Here is a 22,719-nt window from a genome sequence, read left to right on the forward strand (position 1 = left end):
AAATGCTGTCATAAAATGCTAATATGTTGGATTAATGATATCAATGATACCAACATTGATATGATACATCCAGAAATATCTGAAAAATAGGTATAAAATAAGACGATAAAATAAGAAGACAAATACTAGTGCTAATTTATTTTACCTTAAAGGGACAGGCTGAACATCAAATGGGAATTCTTTATTATATGTAAGAATATTCTTTAGGACTAGAATAAAAAGAGAAAGACACATGAATTATGTCATGAATCAGAATAAAAAAATTTATTGTGACTGATTTTAGTCAATTTTACCATGCCTATTAATATCTATGTATACGTGTGTGTGTGTGTGTGTGTGTGTGTGTGTGTGTTCAATCGCTCATTCATGTCTGATTCTTTGTGACCTCATGGACCACAGCCCACCAGGCTCCTCTGTCCATGGGTTTTCCCAAGCAAGAATACTGAAGTGGGTTGCCATTTCTTCTTCCAGAGGATCTTCCAGACCCAGGGATCAAACCCGTGTCTCCTGCATTGCAGGCAGATTCTTTACCGCTGAGCCACTGGGGTGTCTGTTAATACTTTAAAAATTCCCAGTCTTATCATCCAAAGCCACAATGCACTTGTCCATTGAATATCTTAGCAAAATGAAAATATCCACACTCCAAGCACCAGTAATTTCAGAGTACTGTCAGAACTCCAAGGAAGGTAACTTCCAGAGTCTCAAGAGCGCTTATGGAAAATGAACTCCAAAATAGTTCTCTGTACAAAATCCAAGGTGAGACATGGGGCACCTGAGAAAGACAATAACTCCTCCCTGGAGTACTTTAATTAAAAGACTGGTGTCAAAGAAGACCAATGAGAGGGATATGAGCCTATCTTATTCTATGTCTTGATTAGTCTTCCCCTCAACTCCACAAAACTGCTCAAGTTTATAGTAGTGAGGTTATAATTCTCATATACCTTTACCATAGTTTATTATGCGTATGTAATGTATACATACATATATGTACATATATGCTTACATACAGGCTCATGCATGCTCAGTCATGTCTGACTCTTTGTGACCCCAGGGATACTGTAGCCTGCCAGGCTTCTCTGTTCATGGGATTCTCCAGGGAAGAAAACTGGAGTGGGTTGCCATTTCCTTCTCCATATATATGCACACACAAACACAAAGAGGGATTTATCCTCAAGAGAAGTCTTCAAACAATCTCTTGTATTACAACCTCCTGTATTATGGCTGCGGTCAGTGATTATATCCAGGCAAGGAAACTTAAAAAGAGATGCTCTACAATTCTACCTACATTTGGAGAGGTGCTTCACATCTGGTCTTATGGATTGCCAGTATCTACCTGCAGTTATATGAAGGTAATGGCATTAATCGTACAATCCAAAATGTTTCTGTGAGTTTATACTCAACTTATTCATTCTAATTTTGGACTCTTGCAGTTTAGAGCTGAAACAGGTATGGATGTCGTCATCCTCAAAAAGGAAATCCCTGAGTACAGGTTGCAATTATATGCCTTACTCCCACAGGAGTCAAATGTGTTTATCATACTTCTTCTAATATATGCACTCCTACTAAGCCCTTCAGGGAGCGAAGTCTGAGACTTGTGTCTATATTTTCACTCATTCTTATTTTCTCTCTCCTTCCAACTCCTACCCTCCTTCTTCTTTCTTTCTTCTTCTCAACAAATGTGTACTGAGTGCTAAGATATGGCAGTGATAGAGACAGTGTTCTCACCTTCAAACGGGTCTTAGACCCTAGCCAGGAAAAGCAGACAATGGTGGTGGTTTAGTCGGTAAGTCGTGTCCGACTCCTGCGACCCCATGGACTATAGCCTGCCAGCCTCCTCTGTCCATGGGGATTCTCTAGGCAAGAATACTGGAGTGGGTTGCCAGTTCCTTCTCCAGGGGATAAGCAGACAATAACAAGCCACAAAATGAACACAGTGATGTTAAGACTGTGGCTGAAGGACCCAGAGGATGCTTGTGTAAGTGGAGCAGAGGGATTACTTCAGCTGAAGTGAACAGGGTAGGCCGCTCAAACCTGAATTATTAGAAGACATTGGAGCCATGACCTGGATGAGAAGAAATGTCCACAAGCAGCTCTGGGCAAGGGCTCTCCACGTATTAAGAGAACAGGCCAGAGCAACAACAAAGGCTCTGCAGCAGGAGTTTGTTCAAGGAATGGAGAGGACCACAAAGCTGAAGTCTGATAAGCAAAGGGCACGTGGCAAAAGATCTGAATCAGATCTTAGCCCTCCCATGATGTTAATGACTTGCACATTCACGTAACTATTCATGTAACTCTGAATCTCGGCTTCCCCAGCTCCAAAATCATAGTCTACCTTTCTTCACAGATTGTTGAGAGAATTAAATTAAATAACATAACATGACACTGCATAGGAACACTTACAGTAAAGTCTACATTATTATATGGTATTTTATTCTGTCCATAGTTCTCCCTATCTGACTGACTAGAATCCTATTATTTTAGATCTAAGAAGGACTATTTTTCAAATTTTAAAAATGTCACCTCTAAACTTGGTGCATGACTGTTATTGTGAGTAAACTATTCATTCAACTCAAATATCAAATAATCACACAGTATTGTTCTAGCTGCTGAGAATGGGAAATGGGTGTCAAGATTACACATATTTATATCAGCAATGACCACATTTTAATAGTGAAAAGGAAAAAGTCAACCCTTAAAATGTAAACAAAACATCAATGAAATAGCTGAAAATCACATTACTTACTAAGAATATCCTGAATTTGTATTATAATAGAAGAATTAAACAGTATTTTCTTTCCTTAGGTATCAAAGTTTTGAAAAGGAAAAGTCTGTTTTGGCATAATAGCTTCTTCTTTATTTTATATTTACAAGTATAGAGTATATCAGATATTTAACTTGTATGAATAATTTTGAAAGAAAAATAACAGCACCTTTCTTGCTTTCTGTAATTGCAGGATGGCTTTCCATTTTCACCAACTGGGGAATAACAGCGATTCTAATGTCCTTTTAAAATAAGATTCCACATAAACTTAACATAGGATTTTTCTTCTAATATGAATCTTGATATTTTTGGAGGTTGTAGAGAAGAGGAGAAGCTAGTTTATAATTTCCTGGAAGGGGTGATCATGAATGTGGAGTCCACCACGATTGGGGACTAACTGGTTCATTCAGTAGGAATAATGCACACAGGCCCACTGAATGCTGACTTGATGGTATACCCTCTACTGGTGAGCACTCAGCACTCCCAGCCTACTCTCATGGAGCATGGCTTGCCACCCTCTTGAATCTGACATTAAAAATCACACACACACGCCCCAAATGTATTTCTTTTTTTTCCTTTGTAGCTAATTTTCATTTTTGTGGTAGGAAAAATGAGCAAGTGCTTCCCATCTGAAAGTTTATTTTAAATTATGGGAAACAATTCCCTGTAGACATTTAACTCTGTTCAGTTAAAAAATTTGCCAAGTTCACACTATAGGCAAAGCACTGAATGAGGCTCTGTGAGGAAAATACAAAGGTTATTCACAATATTCTTGAGGAAAAAAATAAATATTAGTGAGAATAGTACAGGGCAGACTAGGACAGTGGCTATAAAAAGTGCTCCTATAAAGAACATGAGACAGAGTCTAATTACTGCTAACGAGAGAAGAGAAAGCTTTCAGGGCAAGGTGGGATTTCTCTGGGGCCTTGAAAGTTTAATTAATGGAAGGGAATTTTACAGTTTATGGGGTGGTCATAAAGGGATATGTTTGAGTAAGAAGTAGTGTATTACTAAGGATTAACATAAGAAAATTAAATTAACTATTACATTCAGGATCTTAGCTTCAGTGTGAATTTCAGATAGGATTACAGAGATTTTAAAAATCTTGAAGGAAAAATACATTAGCAAAATAAACCAACTAAGATCAACAAGCTGAAAGATACACTCATTTGTTAATTTTCCCTTCCTTACATTATTAGAAGAGGCAGAGGCCAGGTTAACTAAGAACACTTAATCTGAAATATAATCAGATACCAATTTACTGAAAATGTTTAATTCTGATAAAATAGTTAACTCAAAACAAGCGCCTAGATTTTATAAATTCAAGCTTGATTACAGGGCATAGCCTACTGAGATACAACATACACATTTAAGTTCAAGAGGCAAGAAGCAAATTAAAATCATCTAAAGTACCAGGAAGGGAGAAGTCCAAATGAGAAACTTTATATAAAATCAAAATATAATTTAAAAACGAATCCAAATTACACTCTTTCCTCTCTATTCCCACCCCAAATCTTATACACAAACAAATCAGAAAACAAATGTAGATTTCAGCTCAATCTTCTACAAATACATGGGTCAGTAATCTCTCAGGAGTCTGACCTGAAGAATCATGATACCAAGGACTGATGTCAACATTGCACAATTACAAGTATTAATAACAGAGCGTAATGGTAGGAATGTAGGCTTTGAGATCACTTCAAACCCAACCCAGTTCGAGCATTTACAAGCTGTAAAATCATGGGCAAGTGTCAGTAAAATGTGGTTTAGTCTATTTATCTGAGTGTTTGGCACATTCCTACTACTCTGAAAAATGGTGATCATTATTACCAACAAGAGAGTCTATGAGGTAACAGAAAGAAAAATTGAGTGTGTCCATGGAAAGAGATAATAAACATCTGATTTTAAGTGTTTACAGTCTTTACAGTGAACCTACATATTCTTAAGTTTTATTTGGAAACAAACTGAAAAGAGATGGAAAATAGTTACTAAATGAGGATCCCAAATCCTAATTATTCTTATCATTTAAAATTGAACATTTCTAATTTTCTTCAGAAATATAATATAACTCAGGTATCCTCAATGCAGCTGAAATCTTTTTTTAAAAGAACCCACCTGCCAATGCAGGAGACACAAGAGATGTGGGTTCGATGCCTGGGTTGGGAAGATTCACCGGAGGAGGTAATGGCAACCAACTCCAGTATTCTTGCCTAAAAAATTCCATGGACAGAGGAGCCTGACGGGCTACAGTCCATGGAGGTTACAAGAATCGGACATGCCTGAGTGAGCACAAATGTGTTTTTCTTAAAATAATCTTATATGTAGGCACTTAGAAGAGACCAATTATTCTATGATCACATTTATGTGAAACGTTCAGAACAGGCAAATTTATAGAGACAAAAAGTAGATTAGTGGTTGCCTCGGGCTGGGAATCAGGGGAAGCCAGAGAGGAATGAGTGAATGCTAATGGATACAGGGTTTCTTTACGGGGTGATAAAAAATGTCCTAAAATTGACTGTGGTGATATTCAATACTTGTGCCCTTGCCTATATTTCAAACATTTCCTCTAAGAGAACATTCATTTGAACCAGCAAAAAAGCTTCATCTAGCACATCCTAACCACCAAAATATTTGAAGGAATTGTTTACTTAAAAATAAAAAAGAAACATTTAGGAAGGAAAATGAGGACAATAAAGAAATATTTTATAAAGCAGTTTAAACAGCTGGCTGGACTGCAGTTTTCACTGACATTCAGTATAAATAGGCATCAATGACTATAACTTTATACTTCTCAGTAGAATCTACTGTAAATGTTTACTAAAGTAATTTTATTACTACTTTAGTAAATAGTAGTCTTATTACACTGAATAAAACAAAGGCTAAAACAGATAGGTGAGGTACAACATAGAGTCAAATAATTTTTCATTCTGTAATGAAGGTGAGAGGGCTTCCCAGGTAGCAGTGGTAATGAATCCGCCTGCCAATGCAGGAGATACAGTTTTGATCCCTCGTTTGGGAAGATACCTTGGAATAGGAAATGGCAACCCACTCCAGTATTCTTGTGTGGAAAACTCCATGGACAGGGGAGTCTGGTAGGTTACAGTCCATGGGGTTGCAAAGAGTCAGACACGACTGAGCACACAAGGTGAACCAGACAATAATTACTAAAAATATTATAGGAATTACAAAAGCACGAAAAATTACATAGGATTAGATAGTAACAGAAAAGACTCAAACCAGCATCTCTGCTAAATAATCTTAATATCCATAATAGTGTAAACATTTTTCTAAAGCAGTATCAATAAAAAATATGAAATAAAGCTTACTTGGTTCTAGCTTCTTCAGATCTTCCAGTTTAAATTCTTCCTGGGACTGTGTGGACTGAATTTAAAATATGCAAATTACATATTTTTAATACAAAGACTTCACTGCACCCGATGCCTTTTATTATGGCTAACAAAATATTCAAAAAGTAGCCAAAATAAAAGACTCCATCTCTTGCTTTCAAGGTTAAAAAAATTTTTTTTAATTCCAAATTAGTTTTTGTTTTTTGGGAACATTCTGACTAAAGATATTGAAGAAAAAAATTGAAGCCATATCTTTTATTTTTACAGTTTATATAACATGAACTAATAGATCTTTTAATAGGAGTTTAATTCATGAATTCTTATTGTTAAAAAATCCTTTTGAGACTATACTGCTTTTGACATGAATGCCTAACATTTTATCAATAGTACATACTAATTCCTTTTCCTTATATTAAGAAGTTGAGAGGGGGGGAATCTATTTACCTGTAAAGCTGCACTTCGTAATTCCAAGCATGTTGCAATTTTGCCTATGGTTTTCTGCAGGAAAAAGAAAAAGTTATAAATACCAAATACATTATAACCGTTAGTTGCCAAAAATCGAGTTAATATTTTATTGATAAGTGATCTATGATTTTAAAAGTTAGTTAGGTTAAATTTTATTTCTTTTTAGCATTTTGCAGACACTAGAGATGAGACCATTAGACCATTGGTTGGTCTAATGAGCCACAACCAATTTTAAATCATTTGCTTTGATGATAGCTTTCTATATGATTTAAAGGGCAATGAAAAGGACTTCAAACATCTCTCCAAGCTTTGCCTTCTCTTCTTCTCCATAAGGTCTGATATTAACTAAAAGACTTAAAATCCAAAATATCTGAAAGTTAGCACAATGGTATAATTTAATTTTGACTGAAGTCCAATCTTCATTTGTTCAATTAAATATATCAGCAATGCTAAGCAAAATCAATACTTGTGATAAATGGTGGCAAACTTTATAGTCAGATCTGAGTTATCAAATAGATATAAATGACAGGGCATAGTCCTTGCCTTTAATAAGCTCATGTTTCTGTTAAACATATAAAACACATACAAAATCACTGTAACATAAAACAGAGGAACTTGGTTTACAGGTGTCAGCAAAGTAAATGCTAATATGCCCTGAAGAAATAGGACAGCAATCAAAATTAGGGATCAAGCCCCAGTGACTGGGAGGATTTCTAAAACTAAAGAACTTGGAAAAACGTCATAGTTCAGTTGTCTAAAGTCCCAAACTGAAAATAGGGAAATAGGTTTGAAACGTGAAATGTGTGTGGATTGCAGAGGGAGGGGTTATTATGAAGGGGACCTTCTATGACTAGCTGAGGAATGAATCTGTTATTACTTTAGCAATAAATTACACAGATAGTTTTTGGACAGAAGAATGACTGTCAGATTTGCCCTTTGAGAAAACTGTTGTGGTAACAGTGTCCCTAGAGTAAAGGAGAGAAGGGAAAAGACTAAAGATTAGATCAGGCTATTTCAACTGTCCAGGTAATCAGTAGTCAGAAAAAGAACATGAATGATTAGGGTTGAATTGAAAAGGAGGAGACCCAAAAAACAAATATGCACAAGAGCAGGTAGCTAAATATGACAAGCAAGACTTTGAAATCTTTCTAAAAAAAGATATTTCTTAACTTTCTGTGCAATGCCTTCACAATACAATATTCTGGGGAAAAGTGATATTTTTCTACGCATACTGATGACCTGCAAAAGTTCAGTCAATTAGATTTGGTGGTTTCCTCTTATGCCAATTTTCTTTAGGAGATAAATGAGGAGCAAAGAGGAGTAACAAGTATTGTCCTGGTATCTGGCACTCAGGCTAGTGAGTGCTAGGCGATTATCATACAGCCATTATATAGCTGGGATAGCAATTAACAAAATAAAACACTAATTCTACAAATAACAAATGCTAGAGAGGGTACGGAGAAAAGGGAACCCTCTTACACTGCAAGCGGGAATGTAAATCGGTGCAGCCACTATGGAAAACAGCACAGAGGTTCCTTAAAAAACTAAAACTAGGGTTGCCATATGATCCAGCAATCCCACCCCTGAACACAGATCTAGAGAAAACTATAATTTGAAAAGACACATGCACCTCAATGTTCACAGCAGCACTATTTATAATAGCCAAGACATGAAGTAAGGTAGATAAATGTCCACTGACAATGAATGGATAAAAAAGAATACACACACACACACACACACACACACACACACACACACACACACACACACACACACACAGGAATACTACTCAGCCATAAAAAAGAATGAAATGCCATTTGCAGCACATGTATAGACCTAGAGATTATCATACCAAGTGAAGTAAGTCAGAAGAGAAAAGCAAATACTCTATGATATCACTTGCATGTGGAATCTAAAATATGACAGAAATGAACTTATTTATAAAACAGAAGCAGACTCACAGAAAAAGAAAACAAACTGATGGTTACCAAAAGGGAAAGGGGAAGCGATAAATTAGGAGCATGGATTAGCAGACAGAAAGTACTATAATAAACAATAAAGCCCTACTGTATAGCACAAGGAACTGTATTCACTATCATACAATAAATCATAATGGAAAAGAAAACAAAAAAGAATATGTATATATATGTATAACTGAATCACTCAGCTGTGCACCAGAAGCTAACACAACACTGTAAATCAAGTATACATCAGTAAAAAATTTTCAAAAATAAATAAACTACTACTCAAAAGATATGACTCTTGGTCAAGGAACTAGTAACAATATTTAACTGTTTCCACAATCTTTAAAATTTCCTTTAATCTTAATGTGAGTTTAGAAAATGTCAAATTTTATTCTGAAACTTTATATTTAAATATTATATTTAATATAATTGCTGTAAAAGGATTCAAGATACAGATTTATTTACCCTCTGAAAGAGCTGCTGTAGGGGAGTCAGCAACAATCTTTTTTATATAAAATCTAATATCACTAAATCAGTGGTGTTCATATAAACCACTCAAATCTGACAAAACTAGCAAATGACTTTAATATAGTTAGTAATGGCTAAAACCTATTGAGCACTTACAAAGTGTCAGATTCTCCTAGTTGATTTACCCACATTAATTCATTGAATCCTGACTACAATCCTATGCATGAGATACAACCATTTCACATCTATAAGATGTGAAAACCGAAGAGAGGTTAAGCAACTTGTCCCGGACATCAATGTCTTCCACACAATAGCAATATATACAACAAAGCAATACACTTATTTTAATACCATTTGGTCACACTTACGTTCTTTTAAAAAAATGGTTTTGAAAAAGGGCTGTCTGTATTAAGGGACATGCATCAGTGAGTAAGTCTTTAAAACATTAGTTAACTCCTTTTCCTTCTTTACTATACAATCCATTTGATTTGATGTTTTTAACATTTCAGGTAAAATATATTCTACTTTAACAACTATAAGTCCACTAATAACCTATTTTAAATGTAAACATTTCTTCAAGTTAAGAAGAAGCAACAGTTTTTTACAGTCTATTGAAACTATGGCAAAATACCAATAGGCATTATTCATAACTATTTTAAGGGACCACACCCAACATCAGTATTAAAAAAAGAGCGAAACACTATCATTTTTCAGCCACAGCAATGACTTTTAAAATGTAGCATTTATTGACGTCAAAATCAAGTAGCTTGCTACTGTCATTATTCCAGCTTTCTTAGAAAGAAACAGTTCAGAAAAATTATTAAGAAGCACATAACATAAATCCTGACTAATATACATTAAGACTAAGCATTCAAGGTAAGTGAACTTAATCTTAGAAAGATTTAAATAATTAGCATTTCATTCAAATTAATTGCATATGTCTAACAAGGTATATAGGTGGAAAATGTCATTTTCAGAATACTGGCTGTTTTACTTTATCATTAGCTAGGGGAATGGTTAACTCCAAAAGAGCTATTAAAGGAAAAAAGCAGTTAACAATTAAAGAACTACAGTAATTTTGCCAAAACATATTAAGGAAAAAATAGTTTACAAAAATACAAAGAGTTAAAAGAGCATAGTCTCAATCCAGACAATTTTTTAGATTTAGACAGCCCATCATCTATCCTCTAGCTGGGGGGAGGCAGAGAAGAAAGGAAGTGAGGGAGGAGGCAGTGGAAAGGGAGACCTATAAAATATAAAACAAGCATATAGTGCTGGAATTCTCATCACCACTCATCTGATTCAAAACAGGGAAAAACTTTCTAAGCATCATGAGACAGGATGTTCTATTCTGTCCAGAAACTTACACGAGAAAATCTACTACACCAAAGTAGGGAATTTAATGGAATGAAAGCTTTTGGCAGCTATTTTTTGGCGACTAAACCCAGTTGTTATAATGACAAAACTATTAAGAAATGAAATGAAAGCTAAGTCAACTGATCATGAGGGAGGATCAAATAAGAATTATAAACTTGATTTTCCACCAGAAATCTTTGAGATTATGAATAGAAAATCCATATGAAGATTTTCTACCACCAACTAATCAAGTTAAGAGAGATCAGTGGTATGGCTTTAGAGTTCTTCACATTTAAAATAAATACCGAGAAGTATATAAGTTTCTCTCTAAAAAAATAATTCCTCTCATCTTAATACAAATAAATATCAATAATCTGAGATCTAACAAAGCATTTATTCATCAAATAGTTTTGAAATCTTACTGTGAGCAACAGTAAAAAGTTTCATAAAGTACTTTAAGGTGGTTTTTAAAAAAATCTTCTTTTAAAGTTCCACAAATTGTTGAATGGTTGGCATAATTCTAAAATCTGTCTCTGCTACAAATACATTCAAAATAGTAAAAGCACAAAGAGAATAATTCAAAATAGAAAACATATACAATAGTTTTGCATAGACTAACGTAAGGAACATTCTCCGTTTTTCTCTTTTAAGGAAACACAATCGAGTTTCTTCTCCTTTGGCTTACATGCCAGGTCTGGCATTCAAGTAATTTTGCAGACCTAACAGTCGGTTTCAAAATTTCCCATAACATGTTCTTTAGACCCAATGAAATATTATAAAGAGAAGAGGAGGGAGGCTTTCGAAAGCAAACAAATTTAAGACATACTCCATTACCCAAACTCTTTAAAAACCCAACATGCACACTAGCATGTTAAAAGCCCGAAAGTCACAAACTCTGTTGATATAACATCTATCGATTCTTCTGAGTCAATATTCTCCAGATAATGTCTGGGAAATCTTTGTTTTCTAATCATTTTTTAACTTGGAGTCTCTGATTTTTTCCTTCAGTTCAGTTAGTTCAGTCGCTCAGTCATGTCCAACTCTGAAACCTTATGGACTGCAGCACGCCAGGCTTCCCTGTTCATCACCAACTCCTGGAGCTTGCTCAAACTCATGTCCATCAAGTTGGTGATGCCATCCAACCATCTCATCCTCTGTGGTCCCATTCTCCTCCAACCTTCAATCTTTCCCAGCATCAGGGTCTATTCCAATGAGACATTTCTTCACATCAGGTAGCCAAAGTATTGGAAGCTTCAGCTTCAACATCAGTCCTTCCAATGAATATTCAGAATTGATTTCCTTTAGGATGCACTGGTTGGATCTCCTGGCAATCCAAGGACTCTCAACAGTCTTCTCCAACACCACAGTTCAAAAGCATCAATTCTTCCGCGCTCAGCTTTCTTTACAGTACAACTCTCACATTCATACATGACTATTGGAAAAACCACACCTTTGACCTAACGGACATTTGTCAGCAAAGTAATGTCTCTGCTTTTTAATGTGCTGTCTAGGTTGGTCATAGCTTTTCTTCCAAGGGGCAAGTGTCTTCATTTCACGGCTGCAGTCACCATCTGCAGTGATTTGGGAGCCCAAGAAAAGAAAGTCTGCCACTGTTTCTATTGTTTCCCCATCTATTTGCCATGAGGTGATGGGACTGGATGCCCTGATCTTCGTTTATTGAATGCTGAGTTTTAAGCCAACTTTTTCACTCTCCTCTTCATCAGGAGGCTTTTCAGTTCCTCTTCACTTTCTGCCGTAAGGGTGGTTGGTGTCATCTGCGTATCTGAGGTTATTGATATTTCTCCCGGAAATCTTGATTCTAGCTTGTGCTTCATCGAGTCCAGCGTTTCTCATGATGTACTCTGCATATAAGTTAAATAAGCAGGGTGACAATATAAAGGCTTGATGTACTCTCTTCCCAATTTGGAACCAGTCTGTTGTTCCATGTACAGTTCTAATGGTTGCTTCTTGACCTGCATACAGATTTCTCAGAAGGCAGGTCAGGTGTTCTGGTATTCCCATCTCTTTCAGAATGTTCCACAGTTTGTTGTGATCCACACAGTCACAACAAACTGTGGAACTTTTTCCTTAAGTGACATTAAATAAAGCCTGTATGTCAAAGTGACCTTTTTTGCCCACTGTGAATGTTTTATCTGTATTTTAAGGAAAGTTAAATTTTTAAAGGTAATGACTTGCCTTATATTCATAATGTAGTACAGAGTAATGGGGGGTGGGGGTGGGTCCTTCTCCCAAGCCCAAGGAATAGGCAGGCAGGCACAAGCTCTCTCTGGAGACACAAACGGCAGCCACATATGCCTCCTAGGCAGGTTTTTAAATACTAAATACCTCAGAAATAAGGTCTCCAGGAAAAGAGGAGGAGCAGACTACCTCAAAGGCAGAGGTCATTTGAAGATTTAGAGATGGTTTTCAAGATCATTTAGGGTTATCTTATCCCTCATTTCATACACAAGGAATTTAAGGCCCAGAGACAGAGCCAGGGTTCAAGACCAAGTCTTCTCACTTCAGATTTCAGGGCCTTATGGAGGGGGTGGATCTGTGTAAGCTGAAAAGAGAGCAGCTGGGCACCCACTATAAACAGCTATAAGTTAAACAGACAGCATTATCAAACACCCAGCTTCAGCCTCAGGAAGTTAAAGAAAATTTTAAAAAAGCTGATTTTGTCTCATTAGTCTAATCATCATCATATGCCAAAGCTCATTTCTTCATAACATTTTAAAAAAACTGTAGTATGTTTTAGGTCAAATCACTTTATATTTGAGTTCATATTAGATCCTATACTGCTTGGAGATGAGGCATGTAAGTAACTTAAGGGAAACAGGTGATTAAAACATGGCTGTCAAACTTTTTAATTTCCAAAGCTTTCATTTTGATTCCATATTCATAACATGCATTGTTAGCTGTTAAAGTTACATATTCAGATAGTTGAGATTGTTTCAAAATGTAGATGTTCAACCCTTAATTCTGTAATGTCAGTAGATCACATCCTAGTCATTCCTAGACAGATATCACAAATCTTGGATGTGATAAAGCATATAATCCTTTTCCCTTTCCTTTTGCAAACCAAATATTTCCTCTGAGCTAATTATTTTCCCGGGCTAAACTCCTAAGTCTCCTAAATCTATCATCAGTCAGTTCAGTTGCTCAGTCGTGTCCGACTCTTTGCAACCCCATGGACTGCAGCACACCAGGCCTCCCTGTCCATCACCAACTCCCAGAGTTTACTCAAACTCATGTCCATTGAGTTGGTAATGCCATCTATCTATCAGCGATACTAGCAATTATTAAGGAAAAAAGAAAACTACACTTTAAAATTTTTAAAGTGCTATTTCTTTTCAAAATACAAAATAAAGATACATTAGATAACACAGACTCTAAATAGTTTTAAATGCAAACATACTAACCTGTGTAAGAAATATGACTGACCCTAATCTTTGGGATTTTTTTCTTTTCAAACTATTATAAAGAAGAATCAAATGAGTACAAGCCTAAGAAGTGTTCAAAGAGTCATTCCTACTCCTTGTACAAAAAAAGGATAAAAGAAAACTAAGGAAAAAAAAAAAGGCAAATTAAGGTGCCATCGTTTTCACAATGTCTTTTCTTTATAAGAGGAAAACTGACATCAATTTTTTTCATTATCTATGAGATTAAAATCTGACTTAATATTGGACCCCTTGAACTAGGAGAAAATATGGATTGTTTCCTCCCATTTCTTCTCATTCTGTTAAAGTAAAGCTTCTTAAAATATCCCATTTTTCAGTCTTTAGCAGTACAGGGAATCAATTTGACACATTAAAATTTTAATTCAAGGAGAAAGGATACTCGAAACATTTTGAAACTTTATGCATTTATTTTGTTGACGGACTCATGCCAAATTTTTTCTTGAACTAATTTTTTTCAGTGGTGGCTTGTTTGGTTTTTGTCTGTTTTGAGAGGAGCTGGAAAAAGAGTTAAGGGAGTTCAGAGTTAAGAGGCGGGATGCAATTACTCACAATCTCACTCCAGTCTCTGGTTCCCCCTCCTCCCAACCAAAGAATGGATGGTCTCCACTAAAGTTAAAGTCTAAATGGCTGAGAAAAGAAATTCATTAAGTGAGAAATTCACTGCATGGTAAATCATGTGGTATCTCTGATTACTTAATGATCAGCAAAGCATGATCAGTATCATTCTTTGTACTTAAGTATAATGGCTTTTGTTGTTTGTTTTTGCTTAATGGACTCAAAAGACAGACCCTTTTTCACTTGGAATCTGATGTATCTAGAGATTATTTTATGGTACCTTTTGTTCTTCTGTGAATTCAGAATTATTGTGTTGAGCTTGGGCCTCTTTTTGTAGGTGTCTTGCTAATCTGTAAGAAGAAACAAACATTCTTTAGAAGGCAAGGACAGCAAAGTATTTCAAGTAGAAGGTAAAACAATTTAAATCTTAAAAAACAGTGAAGTACAATAACACTTTTCTTCTGTTTTCAAAGTATAAATCTACACTATCATTAGAATCTAACTTCGTGTAACAATGAAAATAAGATACAATACTTTTCAAACCATTTCACTGGGATAAATTTTAGCTCGAGACCATAAAAAGAGAATCACAGAGCTGGAAAGAATTTCAAATGACATCTAATTCAACTTTCTTCAGTACACATGATTTTCTTCTACAATAAACCAACAGCAGTTGTCCAGATTCAGCTTAAACACTTCCAGTGAACACCAATAATAGTACTGACCAGAGATATTTTATCAGTCTATCATTAATTTGCTGATAAGACTAGTTTAAATTACAGCTGTAACAAAGTGATGATACTCTATCAAATTATACTTTTGAACATATCTTTCAAGGCAAATAAAAAAAATTCCCTACCGATCAGACATGGAAATCATTGTTTGTCCAGTTATCATCATACTTATAAACAGCAGCTAGTCTTGGATGAATTTTCAAGGACAGATCTGTGTTACAAGTCTAAGCTCAACAATAAAGATCCAGAGCTATTTCTGAGATACCAAAAACCAAAGGAGTGATGCTTACAGCTAAACAATAAAAAGACAAATAACTAAATTTTAAAATGAGTAAAGGCTTTGACTGACAGACATTTTCTCCAAAGAAGATATAAAAGTGGCCAATAAGCACATGAATATATCATTAGTCATTAGAGAAATACAAATCAAAACCACAATGAGATACCACTACACACCCACCAGGATGGGTTTAACTTTTAAAAGAGGGGGGAAAACTTACAATGTGTGTTGTCAAGGATGTGGAAACTAGAATCCTTACACTGAAGTAAGGAAAGTAAAATGGTACAGTCATTGTGGAAAACAATTTGGCAGCTCCTCAAAAAGTTAAACTCAGAGTTACCATATAACCCAGCAGTTTCAAAATCCTATATATATATTCCCAAGAGGACAGAAAACATGTTCTCACACACACACACACACACACACACACACACACACACACACACACACACACACACACACACACACACACACACACACAGAGTACATAAATGTTCACAGCAGCAGCATTTTGCACGATAGCCAAAAAGTGCAAATTCCCCACATAAACAAAATGTGGTGCACACATTCAAAGGAATATTATTTGACCATAAAGAATAAAATACTAATACATTCTACAACATGGATGAACCTTAGAAACATTAAACTAAATGAGAGAAGTCAGATGTAAACAATCATGTATTACCTGATTCCACTTGCATGAAATATCCAGAATGGGTAAATCCATAGAGATATAAAGCAGCTTAGTGGTTGTCAGGGGCTTGGGAAAGGAGAGAACTTGCAGTGACCCATTTCAGGTAAAGGGTTTCTTATGAGGGTGATGGAAATGCTCTGGAATTAGATAGTGGTGATGCTATGAATAGACTAAAATCTACCAAATTGTACAACCTCACAGTGATAAATCTCATGTTATATGATATTTATTTTAATTTTTAAAATGTGTGGGGCAGCAGGGGGTGGGGGAACCAAAGAACCAAAAGGACTTTTTTGGTGAAACATTTTATAACTGGCTAAAGAATTTGAAACTACAATTCCCAAGCATACTATACTATCCCAGGTGGGGAACGGAGGCAGGGACACAAGAGGTGCATGTGCTGGATTTCCTACCAAGCCACAGCAAAAGAAGTTCACCATGTTTCCAAAAAGCCTTAGGTGTGAGTTCTACTCTATGTAATCGTATCTTTAAAAATCAGGCATCAAGTTCACTTGATGACCTCTATTCAGTCTATGCAAAGTCCACATTCTTCTCATCATAACCCAAGAAACTCCTACATGAAATCATAACATTTACCAGGATAGCTCTACTATGTTACTTAAAATGTTTCCATCCATTTGTTTCTTTTCCTCCCAAACTGGAAATCCCAGAATATTTTTCCTAAAATGTCATTCCCAGACCCACTGTTTGCAGATTTTAAGCAGGAGTAAGTATAATTAGAAATAGACAAAGCCATACTTGTCCCATACAGTACTTCATTTACTTTCTAATTCTTGCTAGTCTACCATCTACGTATAGTTCTCTTTAGGAATCACAGTCTACACTTAACAATGTCAACTGTACATCCCTGAATTCAGGGCAGCTACAGTGTGGCAGTTTCTTTATTTGACTAGCTCCATTTGCTTGGAGAATCCCATGGACAGAGGAGCCTAGTGGGCTGTAGTCCACAGGGTCACCCAGAATCAGACACAATTGAAGCAACTTAGCACACACACACACGCCCACACAATATGCCAACAGTGACTGTTAACCTAAGCAGGTCACTGTCAGAAGAAAGACTATAGGAAATATTTGCAAATCATATATCCTATCTGACGAAGGACTTACATCCAGAATATACCAAAAAACCCTTCTAACTCAATAGGGAAAAGACAACTCAATTGAAAGATAGGCAAAAGGTTTGAAGACATTTTACAAACAAGATTTACAAGGAAAATAAGCATCAAAGAAAAGATGCTCAGAATCATTAGTTGTTAACAGAAAGGCAAATTAAACCAGTGAAATACACTATATACGCACTAGAATGGCTATAATCAGAGAGCCACATGATAACAAATGCTGCCAAAGTGGATAAACAGGAACTGTCATATATTGGTGGTAGAAATGTAAAATGGTACACCCAGTTTGATCAACCATTTGGCAGTTTCCTTTTTAAAATTAGACATAAATTTACCATATGAGCCAGCAATTCCACTCCGTGGGTATCTACCTAAGAAGAATGAAAATACACGTGCACACAAGGACTTGCATGTAAATGTTCACAGCAGTATTAAGAAACTAGAAAGAATTCAAATGTCCATCGATTAGTGAATGGATACACAAAATATGGTATATCCATACAAAGCAATGTTACTCACCAGTAACAAGGAACAAAAGACTGATACATGCAACAACATGGATGAAACTCAAACATAGGATGCTAAATCAAAGGAGCCACATACAGATCACAGGATTTAATTTACATAAAATGTCCAGAAAAGATCATTTCATCTTTAGAGACAGAATATAGATTAACAGTTCCCTGGGACTAGAGTGGGAATATGGAATGACTGCAAATGTGCAGAGATCTTTGTGGGGTGATGAAATGCTATAAAACTTGATTATAGTGATGGTTGTGCAACTTGGTAAATTTACTAAAAATTCACTGAATTGTAAAATGGTGACTTTCACTATAGATAAAGTAAACCTCAATAAAGTTATTTTAAAAAACTTTTTTAAAAACCTAGGCAAAAAAGCCAAACCCATAAACGACTGCACCATTTTAAGACAAAATGAGACATAAACCTGTTCCCTGAGGAAAAACCCACATGCTCTAGGTATCAGAAGAGCAGGTAAAAGAGTTGACATTCTATTAGCAAAGGTGAGAAACCTACCAACTGTTCTTCTCTAGAGAATAACCTCAGTTTACAAGGGTACCTACAGTTAATACAGGACTATTCTCAAGGGGAAGTTTTAAATATACTTAACGAACATAAACAAGTGACCCAGAGTCCCACAGCAATCTATGACAGTTCTTCTCAAACTAGAGTGAAGGACGAGCTCCCCCCCAATCTGTTCTAGCCTAGTGCTTTTATAAAATAAAATAAAAACTATCATGAAGATGTCAAACTGCAATAAAGTTTCTAAATCTTAAATCCCAATTTCTTTACTTATCTCACTGCATACCAATAACAGTTTGCAGACCAGCAAAGATCTGGGACCACAACTTGAGAGGTGCTGATATCAGACATAGTAAAGATGATTAATAGGTATTATCCAATCTTCAAACTCAGCCATTCATTTTACAAATATTTATTGAGCATCCATGCGCTGGATCAATAGCTTAAGACTGCTTCTATGAAATAGGGAAAAGAGAGTCCATACCACTCTACCCTAAGTTGGGGGCAGGTACCCACCCCAAGGCTGCTGAAAGAGGTAACCTGCTAATTGACCATGCATATTTGGGGGAGCAATTTTAGTTGTGACATAATTTGTTTAGATTTTCCAATAGTATCGTGGCATCACCTCCTCAATGCTTCCACAGCATACTCTCTGAATCAATCCATTCACTAGAATACAACAATTACATAATATCTAGATAAAAGAAGGAAATGGCAACCCACTCCAGTATTCTTGCCTGGAGAATTCCATGCACAGAGGAGCCTGGTGGAGCACAGTCCATGGGATTGCAGAGTTGGTCACGACTGAGCGACTAACACACACCCAGCAGCAGCCTACTACTACTCAGGACACTAAGCATACAGTAGAGAACAAAAGAGACAACTCCCCCTATTTTCTGTCCTCAAAGAGCTTACATCCAAGTGGAGAGGGAGACAACAAACCAAATGAATACAAAAAGTATACTGTATTTTAAATGGCGGTAAATACTATGGAAAAAACCAAGATTAGGGGGTTGGATTTGCAAGACTGAGGTAAGAGGGAGTGGGAGTGGATAGCGGACTTAACCGAGCAATTTTATTTAATTAATTTCTATTGGAGTATACTTGCTTTACAATGTTAAGCTAGTTTATGATGTACAGCAAAGTGAATCAGCTGTTATGTCTACACATATCCTCTCTTTTGAATTTCCTTCCCACTTAGGTCACTGCAGAGCACTGAGTAGAATTCCCTGAGCTCTACAGTAGGTTCTCATTAGCTGTCTATTCTATACACAGTATTAAACAGTGTATACATGTCGATCTGTCTCCCAATTCAGTCCACCCATCCCCCCCCCTTTAACCCAGCAGTTTTAAATAGGGTGGCCAGAGAGGGTCTCACAGGAAAGACAATATTTGGACAAAGACCTGAAGGAGGTGATCCAACAACCCAAACAGACAACAGGGAGTGTTCCAGAAAGAGGACAAATGGACTAAGGCAGAAGCAGGCTTCAGGAAACAGCAAGGAGAGTGGTAGCACTTAACTCTTTTCATACTTTTGTGACAGAAATACCCATTTGTTTTAAAATCCTCCATTAGACTCAGTACTATGAGGGTGGAGATCAAATGTTATTCATGTCTATATGCTTAGCTCTCACTTGCTGAGTGATGAAACTGTTCAAGCTGTGATATTCTTACCTTACAATAAGTACAAACATGCTTATTCCCTCCCTCAACATCAACATCCCATGAACACACTCCTGTACATTGTAGGGTTGTAAAAACACTGCTGGCTTCCCCATCAGAAAGGCCAGTTCTCCCAGACGCCTCCTCCTCCTCTCAGTATCTAGTCAGCACCTAAATCCTGTCCATTCTTCTTCAAATCATTTAGTGGCTCTCAAATCTCTTTTTCGGCAGCTTTTCTCACAGATAATTCAAATAAAAAAGACATCTGGCCTTCAAATTTGTGAGTATATTAATTTTAAATTCAACTTCATTTTATATGTGGCCTGTATGTTTACAAAGTTTAAGCCAATTATGACACATTTCTATTCAAATTTGACATTGGTGGTTTTTATGATAATTTGAGAATTACTTTGAATCATGACATTCAAGGTTAGTCACTGAGGTTCAACAATAGATTTGTCTGTGCCTATTACTCCCTTACTGAGATGTTTTTAGAAATTCCAGCTAAACAGCTTGCATATTCAATTTTCCTTTGTAACTTCAATTGGACATGGTATTCTTCACTTTCCATTGTAAGGTCTGCTGCTGAGTGCCAACAGCTGCCGAGGTCCCACCATCACAAGTAAAAGGCAGCTTTAGATTTCAGGCTCTGCAAGTTCAGTTAACATAGAATGAGGATGCCCGGTGCTCACTAATTGGCTACAGAATGGAAGGATACATTCTCTGGTAATGAAGGAAGTCTTCTAATAATTCCAATTCACTTACATATCAAAACATTTGTTTAACAAAATCTCTTAAACGCTACACAGAAGAGCAGACTGGATTTGAAATTAAAAAAAAAAAAAACACCAGACTTTGGTACTATAGTTGTGTGACTCCAGGTAATTCCATTAACCTGAGCTTCAGTTTCCTCACTTGTAAAATGAGAATAATAATATTCTTTCTGAGCAGTTGCAAGAGTAAATGAAATCGAGTGAAAGTGTGAAACAAAAGCCAGAAGTTATCACACATAGCAAAATGGCCCAAAGCATGGTGGTTTTCAGGGCTTTTGAAAAACGGCAGGCAATTCAATGTCAGTTAAGGTGAGATAGAAAACATCTATGCAGGATTTCTCTGGTCCAGTGGCTAAAACTTCCGCCTTCCAATACAGGTGGTGCCAGTTCAATCCCTGATTGGGGAGCTGGACCCCCACATGCCTGGCAGCCAAGAAACAAAACAGAAGCAATATTTTAACAAATTCAATAAAGATTTTCAAAACGGTTCACATTAAGAAAAAAATCTTTAAAAACACTTACGCATTTAAATTACCTTAATGGTCAGATAAAAACAAGTAACCCCTGTAGAAAAATACAGGATTTATATCTTTCAAGGACCAATCCTGTATTCTTTCCAAAAGACGTTTGAGAAGGAAAAAAAATGTTTTACTAGCACATGGTTTCAAAAAATAACTTACTTTAAACCAAGAGGTAATTAATGTCAACAGTTTGCAAACAACAGCATTTTAGCACGCAGTTCAGTAAAATGTGCAAGAAACCAAGCAAGGTTTTATAATACGCAAACCTGGCCTTATAATTTTAAAAACATCCCTGAAGTTTGGGGAGGAAACCAGGAAAGGAAAGAAACTGGACTTGGGGAGATCAAAGAACCTGGTGCTCACTTGTACCCGGCGGCTATACATTATACACAGGAAAAGGAGGAGGGACCCGACGAGGGAGTGGTGGCTCCTGTGCGTGGTCTATTAATTCACATTTTGCTCTCTTCTGTTCACATCCTGCGCGGACTCCACCCAGAGCAACCGAGCGAGGGGCGGGTGGGACTCACCCAGCCTAGCAAATAACAGTCCTAGAAACCGAAACGGATTCGAGGTGAATTGGGAAAACAAGGCTCCCCAGAAAGAGGGGTGGAGAAGGAGCGCGAGAGGGGACCCTTCTTTCGGCTGATGAGACCTCCGGTCTCTATGCTTCCCGGGGGCACCCCCTCCCCTCAATCGCCACCCGTTCCCTCCTGTCCTACACGGGGGAGGAGGAAGGCACTGTACACAGAGCAAGGCCACTCATCCCTGGAACGTGGGCGGAGAACACAGAAGTATTCCTAAGAGATTCTAAAAGAGAAACTGAGGGGCGGCAACGTGAGAGAGGAGGAGAGGGGAAAAGGAAACTGCGGAGCGGGGGACCCGGGAGACGGTGGCCAGGAACTCAGTAGTAGCCTGAATGGGCCGGCGCCCCGGGAAAGAAGGGCTACCTGTTGCACTGGAACTGGCCCGGCGGAGGGCGAAAAACCCCAGAGAGCGGACCGTTGTCTCCGGAGCCAGTGAGATCTCAACTCCAGTGCCTGCGGGGCCCCACCCTGAGAAGCCTTGGCTACAGATACAGTGATGAGAGACACCGACAGAAAGAAGGGGGGAGGCGGCCGACTGGAGCCGGTCTGGCCCGCTCCCGCGGTTAGTCACTCACATCTGATACTCGTCTATCGCCTCCACCAGCTGGCCCCAAGAGTCGAAGTCGGCGCCTCTCCTAAAACTGGCGCCCCAGCGCTGCAGCAGACTTCGGGTCACCTCCGACATGGCCGGTCCCCACCCCGTCCCCTCCCGCCCCTACCCCCAGGAAAGGCCGGGCTCTAGGGCGCCATCCTCCCCGGGCCTGGCCCCGACATTAACAGGGCCAGGAGGAACCGCTACGGCCACCGCCGCCACCCGCCAAGGAGCCGCCCAAGCCCATTTGCCGCCACAGCCAAACTTTGCGGCTCTGAAGCGGCCGCCCCGCCGAAGCTCCGCCCCCGAGGCCCCGCCCCGG

At 37.5% G+C, this 22,719-nt stretch overlaps 1 protein-coding gene across 1 annotated transcript in view; it reads right to left on the minus strand.

Annotated features, from left to right (window-relative positions):
- Window positions 1-22,667, minus strand: part of AIDA (axin interactor, dorsalization associated) — a 48,647-nt gene extending 25,980 nt beyond the window's left edge. The window contains exons 1-5 of the mRNA XM_018060188.1: window positions 22,381-22,667; window positions 14,658-14,727; window positions 6,553-6,606; window positions 6,088-6,142; window positions 146-209 (exon numbers count right to left, since the gene is read on the minus strand). Of these exons, the coding sequence (XP_017915677.1) occupies window positions 146-209; window positions 6,088-6,142; window positions 6,553-6,606; window positions 14,658-14,727; window positions 22,381-22,490 (353 nt within the window). The 5' untranslated portion in view covers window positions 22,491-22,667. The remainder of the gene's footprint in view (window positions 1-145; window positions 210-6,087; window positions 6,143-6,552; window positions 6,607-14,657; window positions 14,728-22,380) is intronic.

This window comes from Capra hircus, chromosome 16, assembly GCF_001704415.2.
Source record: "Capra hircus breed San Clemente chromosome 16, ASM170441v1, whole genome shotgun sequence".
NCBI classification, from domain to species: domain Eukaryota; kingdom Metazoa; phylum Chordata; class Mammalia; order Artiodactyla; family Bovidae; genus Capra; species Capra hircus.